Source organism: Macrotis lagotis, chromosome 6, assembly GCF_037893015.1.
Source record: "Macrotis lagotis isolate mMagLag1 chromosome 6, bilby.v1.9.chrom.fasta, whole genome shotgun sequence".
NCBI classification, from domain to species: domain Eukaryota; kingdom Metazoa; phylum Chordata; class Mammalia; order Peramelemorphia; family Peramelidae; genus Macrotis; species Macrotis lagotis.
In genome coordinates this window covers 78357030-78370375 of record NC_133663.1, presented here as the reverse complement: position 1 = coordinate 78370375, position 13346 = coordinate 78357030, and the positions used below count along the sequence as shown (strand labels likewise).

Genomic DNA, 13346 nt, shown 5'->3' with positions numbered 1-13346 from the left:
ACTTCTCTTACTCACCTGCTGTGTCTATCTCGATTTCTGTCTTTGTATGTCTCAATACCAACTCTTGTGAATACTTTCTGGCCATCTCTAATAAAAGTATTCACCTGAATCTCCTGCTTTCTTAGTCTGTACTCCACATCTCCCCTCCTCATCCCTACTAAACTAAAAATAATAGTTTACACTTATCACAGTTATGGCCTCCCCACCTCCTCACTTCTCTATTACCTCTGATATAGATTCTCTCTCCAATACTCTCCCAAAATTATCTTCTCCAAAAGATACTAACCACCTCTTAACTGCCACTTTCAAATGCTTTTTTCCCCCAGTCCTCCATTCTAATTGTCCTTTCTCTGGAAATTTATATTGTTGATCACTCATTTGATATTTCCTCCTCCTTTATGTCTGATAGTTTTAATAATTTAAAAATAATAATAAAATAATTTAGAAAACTATTTTTCACCATTCTCTGTCCTATCTTCTCTTTTCTCTTTATTTTTTTTGATAATCCCATTCACTTGTAATTGAAGAATTATTTCTAAATCTACATATCCAGTTTTGATTTCTTCCCTGAACTCTAACTCTACATTTTCAAATATCTGTTGGACAACCTGTTGGACTTAGATGTCATACTAGCACATCAAATTCACCCTTTTCAAAATTAAATTTATCATCTTCCCTTGTAAACTTTTCCTTCTTCCTCTATTCTCCATCTCTTTTGGTGTTTCTACCATTCTCTCAGTCAGGCAAGCTCAAAACCTCGCAATTATCTTTGACTTCCCTGAAATCCCACCTCTAATCCACTGTGGCAGTTTCTTTTTTATCCATGTCCTATACTTTATGTGCAAAGTCATGCACTCTCATTCAGTCTTCATTACCTCCCACCTAACAGATCTTCCTGCCTTTGGTATCTCTTCTTTCCAATTCATCCTTCACACTGCTGTCAAAATAATTTTCTTATTGTATAAGTTTAACCATATTATTTTCCTGATCAAAAGCCTTAAATGGTTTTCTTACTGTCCCCAAAATGAAATATAGACTCCTTATCTGACTTGTGAGATCCTATCCAATATGACTTCAACCTGCTCTACAATCTCACTTTCTCTATTTCCTTTCATACACTCTATGTAAAGTGAAACTGAGCTACTAGATATTACCTGGTCTTTTCCTTGCCTCTGTGTACTCTTGTGGGCTATTATTCTGGAATCAGATTCATACATATCTCTTCTTTTTATGACCCTCTTCTTCCTTCCAGCCAGCTCCAGCTTCATACTACCTTCTTCAGGAGCTTGGACCTGATCATTCAGTTTCAATGATCTCTTCCTCTTTATACTTAACACATCTTTTTTTACATTCCTCCTTTGATTTATGTGTGTGTGTGTGTGTGTGTGTGTGTGTGTGTATGTGTGTGTGTGTGTGATGCTTTCAATCTTTACATCCAAAGTCTTAAAAGCACAATGTCTTTCAAATAGTAGATAATTTGGAAATATTTGTTCAATTGTTAATTTTGTTGCAGTCACTGGAATCTGACCTATAAAAGCCTCATCTCCTGTTTAGAAAATTTAGTATTACCTAAGCATTTGTTTAGTTAAGATGCTTGATGCTAAGTGGGGATTGGCAAGATTTTAGTTTAGAAGTACCTCATTGGTATTGAGGAATCATTTGCTTAATATTCAAACTTTGATCCCAGGATTCTTTAATAATATTGATAAACCATTGAAAATGATGATGATGGACAAAAATTATCATTTTGTGCAGAATCATGTTTGTTCTTTACAATATTCCTTTTGCTTTGAATTACAACGTAGTATACTTTAGAGGAAGCCTGTATGAAATGTTACCAAAGAAGAGTTTTATGTATTCATGTATACATATATGTTGTATAATTTTATGCTAGTTTGGGTTTAGTTTTTAAAAATTCTGTATTATTTAGGATTGGCAATATGATATTGGACTCATTTTTCTATTAAAAAACTCTAACACACTCAAACTTTTTTCTTCTTCAATGGAATATTCTATAATTGACTTTTTAACTGATGAGTTTTCATAAGTAATATTTAATGTTTACTGGTTAAACAAAAATTATATTGATTCTTTATCTTGTATTATTTCATAGAAGGGATAATAATACTGTTGTTTATATATTATCATATTAATGTTTGGGTCACAGACTACATACTCCCAGAATGAATCAGAGGTTATCATTTTTGACTAAATAAATCACTTATTCAATGCAATTTTTACTTCTTCTATGTTGTTGAGTAGAGAAATAAAGATTATTCATTTATTATTATATAATTAAAATATAAGATACTTTTGTCCTAGTTGTGTCTAGATTTGGATCTCATCACTGTGAGATCATAGGCAGCCTAAGTGAATTAAGTAAAATACATACATACATATATATATGTATGTAATCTAAATGTTATGCTTTCTCATTGATTATTTCTTTTGAGAGGTATGAAATGGGAGGCTCTCTAAATATTGTTTTATATCAAATTATAGTATTTCATATCATAAGTAGCATGGCAAAGAACATATCAAAAAGACATTAGAATAAAAAACAAAACCTCAGTTCATATCCTGTTTTGTTGACAGTGTGACCTGGGCAATTCACTTAACCTCTTGTGTGTCATATAGCTCTCTAATAATGTGTCAAAAAAGTTGCTGATCTACCATGGTAAAAGTAGATTTTTTTAGGTCTTGTCTACACTGGTGGCATCACAGGTCCACTGAAAGATTGATTGGAATTACCTGAGCAAGTCACCTCGTTCTCTGTCTCCTGCTATTGTTGCACATTATCTTAGTTAGGGTGTTGTTATATTAATCATCTCTTCTTTTCCAAACAGGTTGCTTGTTTTGGTGAAAGTATTCATACAGCTTTTTTGAAGGCAATGCTTTCCACAGGATTTAAGTTACCACAAAAAGGCATTCTGATTGGGATCCAGGTAAGTATGCCTATAGGACCATCTGCATATATGTAAGAGAGGTGGCAAGGGGTAAAAAAAGAATTCCATTGATTGCAGAAAGAAAAATGAAGGTTTTATTGTTTAAAATTTGACTTAGACAGTGAGAAATTACAAAAGGAAATGTTTGCTCTCAGTGGAATATCTATCCATTTTTGTTTACTTTTAAGGAAAAGTATAAAGAATTTTTTTTTTACTTTCTTCAAAACAATAGAGAATACAGAGAAAAATCATGGAATGAAAATTTCTTAAAAAAGGGCATTTTTTTGCCAAAATAGTGTCATTCTAGGATGAGAAGTACAAGAGGCTAGGTGTTTGTTACATAAACCACATTTCTATTTACTGGGAAATTTAACTAGACAGAAATAGTATTTTCTCCCCCAGACCCCCAGATGAGGACATTAGACATATGATAAAGTAATACAAATAGAGTTTTACAAAATGAAATATACTTCTCTTGGTTTGAAATTCTGAATATAAAAGAATTTCTTTGGTCAAGATAATCAATACATCTAATATAGATTTTAATTTATGGCCCACTTGCTCCCAAGGAAATTATGAGTAGGTTTTAGACGGTTTGTGAAGTTAAAAATGCATCTTTATTTCAATATAACTGATTTTTAATTGATTAATAAATCAATTATATTGAAATAATGATTAATTTTATTTTATTCTTTAAAATATTATTCTAAAAAGGTATTAAACCTAATCTGACTGCCAAAAGGACTACGTGCAAAAGACAAAGATTCTCTAATGTAAGGATAATTGCTTATGTTAAAAGATACAGTAGTCTGTTTTGCTTATAAATATTTTTGAAGCTTGCTATATATTTCCCAAATGGTCAATTACTTTATTTTGTGATTGGATAATTCTGGGGTCCTATAAAAGCCATTGACATGATAGTCCTGCTGTGCTTTTAATAAGATGATACCCTGAATTGTTACATAAAAATCAATAAAAACAAAATTAAAACAGTACCAGTTATTCTCCAGTTAGTAGTTGATTATTAAGGAAATTGTTTCATTAGGGTATCTTCATATCAGCAAAGTAGAGTTGCGGGCTGACTTGAGTAATGGAGTCTCTGAGATAAATTTCAGAAGAGAATACTTTAGCTCTTATTTTTTAAAAAATGGTTTATTGACCTTTTTTAATATTGTAAACATTTCCAGATTATACCACCACATTAGAGTCCTCTTGTACTAACTACAAATGCAAAACTAACAATTTAACAATAACCTCATTTGAAAGAAAGGGATCAATACACACCTGTAGCCCCACACCTCTCTATTTTTAAATACTTTTTTAACTAATGAAGATCTATTTCCCCCACATACCACACTCCATTGACAAGAATAAATGAAAAACAAATATTTTTAATCTAACAAAATAAATTGTTTTATTGTACACAAAAACTTAAAAGTCTTGTTTTGCAAGGGCAATTCATTACCTGTCAAAAAGGAATTAATATGTTTTATCACCAGTTCTTTATATTCATGGAAAGTCATTTCATTGATCATAGTTCTTAGAACTTTCAAAGTTATCTTTATAAATAGCTATTGTCATGTAAATTGTTCTAGTTCTCATTTCATCACTTTATGCTAATTTTATAATACTGATGTTATAATATAAATCATCATAGTTATGCTTACTTCATTCTGTATCAATACATATGTTTTTCCATGTCTTTATGATACCATATTCATATCGTATAATTTATTCAGTCAAGCCTTATTTGATGGACATTCCTTTAATTTCCAGTTTTTGTTTTGTCATCACAAAAAATCTCTTTATAAATGTTTTTGTACCAATAGGACTTTTTCCCTATTTCTTTGTTATATTTTGGGTATAGACCACTAACAGGGCAATTACTGTTTAGTAATTCTTTATGAATAATTCCAAATTGCTTGTTAGAATGGTTGCTTCTATTCACAGGCCCACTAGCAGTGCACCAACTTGCCTATTTTCCCTCAGCATCTCCAACGTTCATTTTTCTTTCTTTTTTTAGTTAACTTTGCACTTTTTTAGGACATCTTTGAGTGAGGTAGCATCTCAGAATTGTTTTAATTTTCATTTTGCCTTAGACTCTTCCCTTAAGAACTGCCTGTTCATATTCTTAGATCATTTATCAATTGGGGAATGGCTTTTCTTCTTATAAACTTGAATTAATTATTTATATATTTTGGAAATAAAACTTTTATCAGTTTGCCACAAAGTTTTTTTTCTCAGTTAATTATTTCCCTTTTAATTTTAGCATTAAATTTGTTTAGTCAAAAAATTCATTTTGAGTAATCAAAATGATCTGTTTTAATGTTCTGTTAATTCTTTTTCCTTCTTGGTCATGAACTCTCCTATCAATAGATCTGATAAATAGTTTTTCATATTCTCTAATTGCCTTATTACACCACTTTTAATATCAGTCCTATATTCATTTGAGATTTAGCTTTGCATAAAGTGTGAAACATTGATTGAAATCTAATTTCTTTTAAACTGCTGTCAGTATTTAATCTTAAAGGTACCAAAACATGGGAATGAACTGGCAAAACAAGGATAAAAATGTGACTTATAATTTCTCATTTTATTGGGAGTTCAGAGACAATTGAAACTTTATTCTAGATGTTTCACATCACGAATTAGTTTTAAATATTATTCAGTCTCAAGTATGAGAAAATTTGTCCAATATCCAATTATGGTTTAAAGTTTAAAGTGAGACCCATGAGCCTTCAAAGAAGACAAAGCCCCCAGAGTAGTGCTTCACAACTAATAACCTAGCATTTTAACATATTAGCATAAAACGTTAGCAATTCCCCCCATTTGGTTCTAGTGCTACTGAAAATGGGCGGCAATATCAACATTTTTGTGACTCAAATACCAGTTCCCATTTTACAGAGCAGAAGTTTTCTTTGTAGGAAGAAAAAAAAATGTGTTTTCTTAAACTTTAAATAACTCAAAGGGCACTTCCCAAAGAAGGCCTACTTTCCAGTACATTTTATTAACAAATCAATGTGCCAGGAGAAACAAGAGGTATAGCAAGAAACCTCCTCATGCCTCAGTATACTTTGCTAACAGGGCTTTTATCTTTAAATCACAGCATTTGAAAAAATACATAAAGAAATATTGAGAGGTTGAAGCTTGTATTTTATGGCTGAATTGATCCATGGAACTATAAACTAATAGAGAAGTACAAGAATCTTTTTTTCTATGTAATATATGTTATGTTGGAGGAAGGTAATACCAGTCGTCACCAATAGCAGTTGGATGGTGTCTTTTTGACATTATGTGGTTATCTTTCATTTCTAGTGATTTGGATCGATTCATAGTCTTGATTTTTAAACTAGTGTATTCAAAAGACTTTACTAATTAGAATAGATCAAGTCATTGACATTCTATATTTCAGGTTGCAAGTTTAGTAAGACTCTTGACTTCATGTGAAACCATATGAACATATCAAGGATGAGTTTAAAAGAACATAGGATAGGGATGTAACTATTTTAAGGATAATCTTTTAAGGGTTAAGCATATAGTGAAGAGTTTCAAAGAAGATATTTTCATTTCTTCATTCTTTTCTTCCTCCTTTATTCCCTCTTTTTTCTTTTCCACCTCCCTCCCTTTTCCTTTCCCCTTCCTTCCCTCCTTCCCTCCTCCCTACAAATGGTCACACAACTGTAAATTGTCCTTTTGCTATTCACTAGTTCTTTTAGGATTTGAATGCCATATCAAGTATTTTATCCATTGTGCCACCTTGCACCTTTAGAAAGATAATATGAATTATCTAGGGCCAAGATCTTTTTTAAATATAGGGTATTTTGCAAGTTTATATGACAACAAAATTATCCCTGAGTTTCCTTCAACATCATTGATCCTCTAGTATAATATCCTAATTGAAATTAATTGCATTAAGTGGGAAAATTGCTCTTGTTATCAAGTTTCCTGCAATGTCATTTGATAAGAAGTAATTTACCCCACTTCAGACCAAGAGCTCTCTACATTAGTAACCCCCCTCCCCAATCCCCATCATTGGGCTATTCAGTGACATAGCATCATCTTGACTCAGAACCACAAAGCAAGCATTTTATCTGAAAATCCCAAATCCAAGTGATTGTGAGTCATGAATAGCCTTTTGTCCATCATGCAAAATTATTAGGTCAAGTACAGAGCTGCCAGTCCAGAAATCCCCTATATGACTATGGTACAACTACTGGGGTAAGATCACTTAGCTTTCTTAAATGTACAGCAATTATCATTAATGTGAACAATATAATTTGAAGAAATGAAATGATTCCCTTTCAAATGTGTAAAAAAAATCCCAACTCCCAGCAAATAAATCAGTTTGTACTTTTCACCTTTAGTAACTAATGGTTCTTTACACAGGTTCTTTCAATCAGCTTTTAAATCTGAGGCTACTCAGATGCAAGCTGACAGCTGTAATTTCTTTTTGTGCAAAGGCTATTTTATGTGTCACAAGTGTTCAATACATGTTTGATAGAAAATTTTAATGCAGTTGTGAAAGCCAACACCCCTGACCATCCGGCAGAATGATTCTCAGACTGGGAACCTGCCGATACTGTCATGCTGGATATTTATCTTTTCCACTTGGGGTTTCAAAGTGAAACAGCTTCATAATGAGGTTCTGGCTATTGTCTGGAGGTCTCAGAAGATGTACTTGTGTTCCTACAAAATATAGAAAGAGAAAGGGAAAGAAAGCTCCTGTCTTAACTTTACTTCTAGAAGGTTTTCATGATGACCTTTGCCAAGGGCAGAACATCATCTGTGACTTGAAAATGGCAGTCCATTTCTTCCTCAGGGAAGAGATGTGTTAGGTGTGGATTACTTGATTCTAAGTGCAGGCGGCATCACTGTCACCTAGAGATTACAAAAGATGATCAGCTGCCAGCATCTTTATAGCAGAGGAACTCCCAAGAGATTCAATTTAGTATTAATTTAAAAACTCAAAATCAACAAATACTTATTAAGCACCTGTTCCATACTCAGCAGTCTTCTAGGGGATATGGAGGGTATAGAGAACTGTATACTGTTTGTTTACTAAACCTCCACCAAGTGATTTCAGATTCCAAGAGGACTTCAACAGTATTTGTGCAGTGTTTTATTTATACTTGCATTATCTCAGGAATCCTCAAGAAATCATCTACCTAGATCGGGGTAATCAGCTATTTTTGTGCCACAGATATATTTGACAGCTGGTTAGAGTCATGATTCTTCTCATAATAATAATTTTGGGGGGTGGCTAGGTGGCGCAGTGGATAAAGCACCAGCCTTAGAGTCAGGGTTCAAATCCGGTCTCAGACACTTAATTACCTAGCTGTGTGGCCTTGGCCAAGCCACTTAACCCCATTTGCCTTGCAAAAACAACTAAAAAAAAGAATAATAATTTTAAATTTATGAAATATAAAGGATTATGAAGGAAGTAAATGATATTAAAATATCATCATTAAATATTAAAAATTACAAATTCACATATTCCTTTGAGGTCTTCTGACCCCAGTTTTATCTGACCTAAAGTTTTAGAACTAGAAAATACTTTTGATATCATTTAAGCAATTGCCTTTATTTTTATAGATGAGGCCAAGACCAAGTAATTTGCCTAAGCAGAACCAAGATTAGACCCCAAATTTTCAGAATTTAATGTTATTTCTCTTATCCCACACTGCCAGACAAATCTCTTTTCTATTCTTTAAATCTTTCTGGAAAATATTAGTCTACTGTCTCCTTCATTAAATTGCTCTAGTAACTCTAACAAGTTTTTCTCTTAGGAAATTTTTCTTACATCTAACCTAAATCCCTCCTGCTTCAGTTTAATCCCCTTGTGTTCTGCTATACCCTCATTGGAAACAGAAAGCAATCTAGTCACCATCCTCTATAGTATTAATTTATTTTCTGGAAGACCACCTCTTTTAACCTTTACTACAAAACCCAATTTGTCAAGTCTTTCACCACATGAAACAGCACATTAAGGATTGAAAGCGTCCCAGAGTTTGTAAGCTAGCTATATCTAAGGGAGGTGTCATGGAATTCTTTTTATAAGTTTTATTTTCTTTAAAGGACTTTACAAATAAATATCAGGAGGGGTAATTTTTTGGGTAAGATTGATAAACTAGTGAAATATTGAAATATTTTGTTTAAATCATTGTTATATGATTTCTAGCTTTTCAATCTAGCAAAATAGCAGATCTCTCATAATGAGAATATAATTGGAGGTAGGATGGGTCAGACCAGGGATGGTTAGGATTCAGAAATCAGACATACTCCCAGGGAGAGAGCAAGTAATATGAAACACAACAGGTAATATGAAACACAACAGGAATAGACAGGTGTTCATGCAGATGGACAGAAGGTGTTGAGTCTATCCCTAGGCAATAGGTAGATTTCTCAGGTGATAGAGGAAGTATAGAATAAGAGGAGTCAAACATCTTGGTGATTGAGAAAAAATTAACAGAGATCCAGCCACTGGAATTAACTGTTCCAGGGTAGGAATCCAGAACTTATAAAAAGAACAAGGGCAGAGATAGGAAGAGAAGCAGGTAAGAAGTAGAACCTTAGTATGGGAGAAATTAGAGTTCTCAGTAAGGACTTAATTATGAGTTACTTTATCTCTCCCTTGGTCAAGGGAGAAACAAAAGCAAGAGTTTGGTTACCATAAACTGGGTAGAGCAAGACTGAGTTGATACTGAATCTTAGAGCCATTGACCTATGTATTTTAAGATCTTTTTTTAACTAAAGACAAGATAGTCCTTAAGAAATTTGGACCAAGGAATAGCTTAGTTGAGGGGGTTAAATAATTTCAATTGAGAAGATATGAAGCATAATGTAAGAGCAACGATTTAGGTAGATTCATAATATCCATGATCCCTCTATTTTAATTCCAGGTTATTATTTTTTTTTAATTTACGAAAGTGAATAACAATAATTTTAAAATGGAGAGATGGTGAACTATTTATAAAACGATATGAATAAACAGAATCTTATTTAATGAGCCCAATTTTTAAAAATACCTCAAGTGAAATAATGTTTTCCATGGAGGTACTTTTAGATGAACTGTGAAAAATATTTATCCATATTGGAAAACATGTTATTTTGGTTTGCTCATTTGATCAGAGCACATTGCTTCACAGATGAGGTCATGGTTTTGATTCCTATATTTCCTTTCTTCATTTTCTTTGCTACCTATAAAGCCTATCCAGTGAATGTATGCTTTGATCATTCCTATTAGCTTAGACAATGTCAATGAATACTCTCAACTTCTGGAAAACAACCAAAATCATATGTTGTTGAGTCAGTTATATCATATTCATGGATCATAACAGCAATCCTAATGGTTATCCCTCTTCCAAGTTCATCCATGTTCCAACCCATCATTTTTGCAGCTGCTATATTGTTTTTATTTATAAAGCCTATACCTCATATTATTATTCTGTTTCTCAAGAAACTACAGAGAGCTCCCTCTTAACCCAAGGATAAAATACCAGCTGCTTTGTTTGGGCTTTAAACTCTTTATTATCTGATTCCAGTTCATGTTTCTAGGCTTATTCCTTACTTTCTTTCACATATTTTAAATTTCAGTTGAACTGGGCTACTTGTGATTCTTTGGTCATGGCATTCCATTTCTTTTTTTTTTATTTGAGTTTTGAGTTTTACAATTTTTCCTCCCAATCTTGCTCCCCCACATGGAAAGCAATGTCAGTCTTTATTTTGTTTCCATGTTGTACATTGATCCAAATTGAGAGTGATGAGAGAAAAATCATATCCTTAAGAAACAAAAAGTATATAAGAGATAACAAGTTCAGATAATAAGATATCTGTTTTTTTTTTTCTAAATTAAAGGTAATAGTTCTTGAAATTTGTTCAAACCCCACGACTCTTTATTTGGATACAGATGGTATTCTCCATTGCAGACAGCCCAAAATGTCCCTGGTTGTTGCACTGATGGAATGAGCAAGTCCATCAAAGTTGAACATCACCCCCATGTTGCTGTTAGGGTGTACAGTGTTTTTCTGGTTCTGCTCATCTCAGCATCAGTTCATGCAAATCCCTCCAGGCTTCCCTGAATTCCCGTCCCCCCTGGTTTCTAATAGAACAATAGTGTTCCATGATGTACATATACCACAATTTGCTAAGCCACTCCCCAATTGAAGGACATTTACTTGATTTACAATTCTTTGCCACCACAAACAGGGCTGCTATAAATGTTTTTGTACAAGTGATGTTTTTACCCTTTTTCATCATCTCTTCAGGGTATAGAGCCAGTAGTGGTATTACTGGATCAAAGGGTGGAATTCCATTTCTTGCCTTTATGTCTTTCCAGAGGCTGTCTCCCAAGATTGGGATGTACCAGTCCTCATTTGTGTCACTTGTCATTCTTAAATTCTTTGAAAGTCATTTTAAATTCTACTTCCTAAATGATGCCTTTCCTAGTACTCCAAATTGCTTCCCCTCCCATCCAAAATGATGTGAGATGTACATTATATTTACTTAAAATTTGACCATATGCATTTTAAGGTTGTTTCCTATAGATAGAAGGTAAATTTCACGAGGACAGGAATTATTTTGTTTTTGGTCTTTTTAACCCCCATATTCTGAGTTCACAGTCTGACACAAAGATGTTTGTTGAATGATTGAATGAAAAGATAGCACAAAAAATATAGATTTCATGCCACTGACTTTTCTGATAGCAGGATAAGGTCTAGAGATATGATTTGATTGACTTAGAGTATGAAAACTAATTACTCTAACAATAAAGATTAGTACCTTCCCTGAGAATTGTGTTGATCACAGAGAGGTACAAACTGTCCCTTTTTCCCATAGACAAAATGTCTCAGAAACATGATTTGAATCCCTGTCTTTCTGGCTCCAAAGCTGGCTCTGTGTCTACTCTACCACAATACCTTTTATGATATTATGCAGAAACTTAAATTGTAGATAATGAACTAGAGATCTTGGATATGCTATAGGTCACTTATTTAAAAAAATATCTCTTTTCAGCATTCCTTCCGTCCCAGATTCCTCGGTGTTGCCGAACAACTACATAATGAAGGTTTCAAGGTATATTATTTTAATTTATTTTTTTTCTAAGCTACTTTCTTTCACTGTTGAAAACCTGGCCAGGAACCAGAACATTGGCTTCTGCCTGTAATGAGAACCTCAGGGAAAAGCAACAGGGCCAAGCTATTCTCTTTCAAGCTGAGAGAAGAAAGACTTTGGTATCACCATCTTGGTATACCCCAAACTTGAATAAATTCAACTAAATGGCAGGGGCAGTCTTCAGGTACTAAAAATAGTTATCATTAAGTAAATGAGAGTTAGGAGGTTAAAAACTGATAAATTTTGGAAATGTGTATTTAAGCAAGTGAATGTGGTGTAGTAATAAAACTCTAATGCATTTCCATATTTTTCCCCTTCTCATTTCCTTGATTACATAGGGAATAATATTTGTCAGAGCTTACAGGTACAAGCAGAGTCCCATTCTAGTGGGACATCACAAGAAGCAGTTTTTTGGAGTAAAGGCATTTCCATGGCTGGCCCACAGCAATTGTGCTTTGTTGATCTGATTACAATGAATTCTCAATAGCAAATAACAAGAGCATTTTCTGGTCCCTATCCAAAATATCCTCTATTATGAAAGAATCTGATTATGTGCTCTCAGCAGGTGGAAAGAAAGGGACTGGAAAACTGAGTAAAGTTGAATCTGAGCTATTTATTGCTTATTGTCCTGACTATGATGTAACAGTGGTGACTGTTCCATTTATCCTCAGCCTTTACCTTCCTCTAACACTGAAATCACCTAGGCCTATGAAGTCCTAAAAGGCTAAAAGATCCAGTTCACCTTTTCTTTCCCTGCTGGGAACACTTATTTCACTTATTACTTCCGGAGAAAGAGTCAAGAAGTTTGTTTCAATTTCTGCTCCACAGCTGGAGAATGTGTGTTTTTTTTAAATATGATGTATTCATTACAACAAAATCTCACTACAACAAAATAATTAGGCTGGTCTGTGGAGAATGTTATAACAAACTCTTAAGTTAATGAACTGACCTAAGCTACACTATAAGCATCCTGTTTTTAGTATTAGAATATTCTGACAGTTGTTTTGTTCCTTGAAAATATTGACACAGAGGAATAACACTAGTTTCCAAGAGATTAATTAATTTATGGAAATTATTATAAACCAAAAGAGTGAACTCATACAAGTAATTTAGAAGGTATTGCTATCCTACTTAATGTAAGTCCCACAGTCCTTGGAGAATTCAGTACATCTGGCTTACATTAAAGAAACCTAAATTATAAAAGTCCAAATTTGCCAAACAAATACAGGAAGGACTGTCTTTTTTTCCCTTCATTAAATGATGTTTCTTTAGAAAAAAAAGTGCTGATTA

General features: G+C 33.3%; 1 protein-coding gene across 1 annotated transcript in view; it reads left to right on the top strand.

Annotated features, from left to right (window-relative positions):
- The window catches only part of CPS1 (carbamoyl-phosphate synthase 1), a 165114-nt gene that overhangs the window by 147055 nt on the left and 4713 nt on the right, over positions 1–13346 (top strand). The window contains exons 35-36 of the mRNA XM_074191459.1: positions 2847–2945; positions 11958–12017. Coding sequence (XP_074047560.1) covers positions 2847–2945; positions 11958–12017 — 159 coding nt within the window. The remainder of the gene's footprint in view (positions 1–2846; positions 2946–11957; positions 12018–13346) is intronic.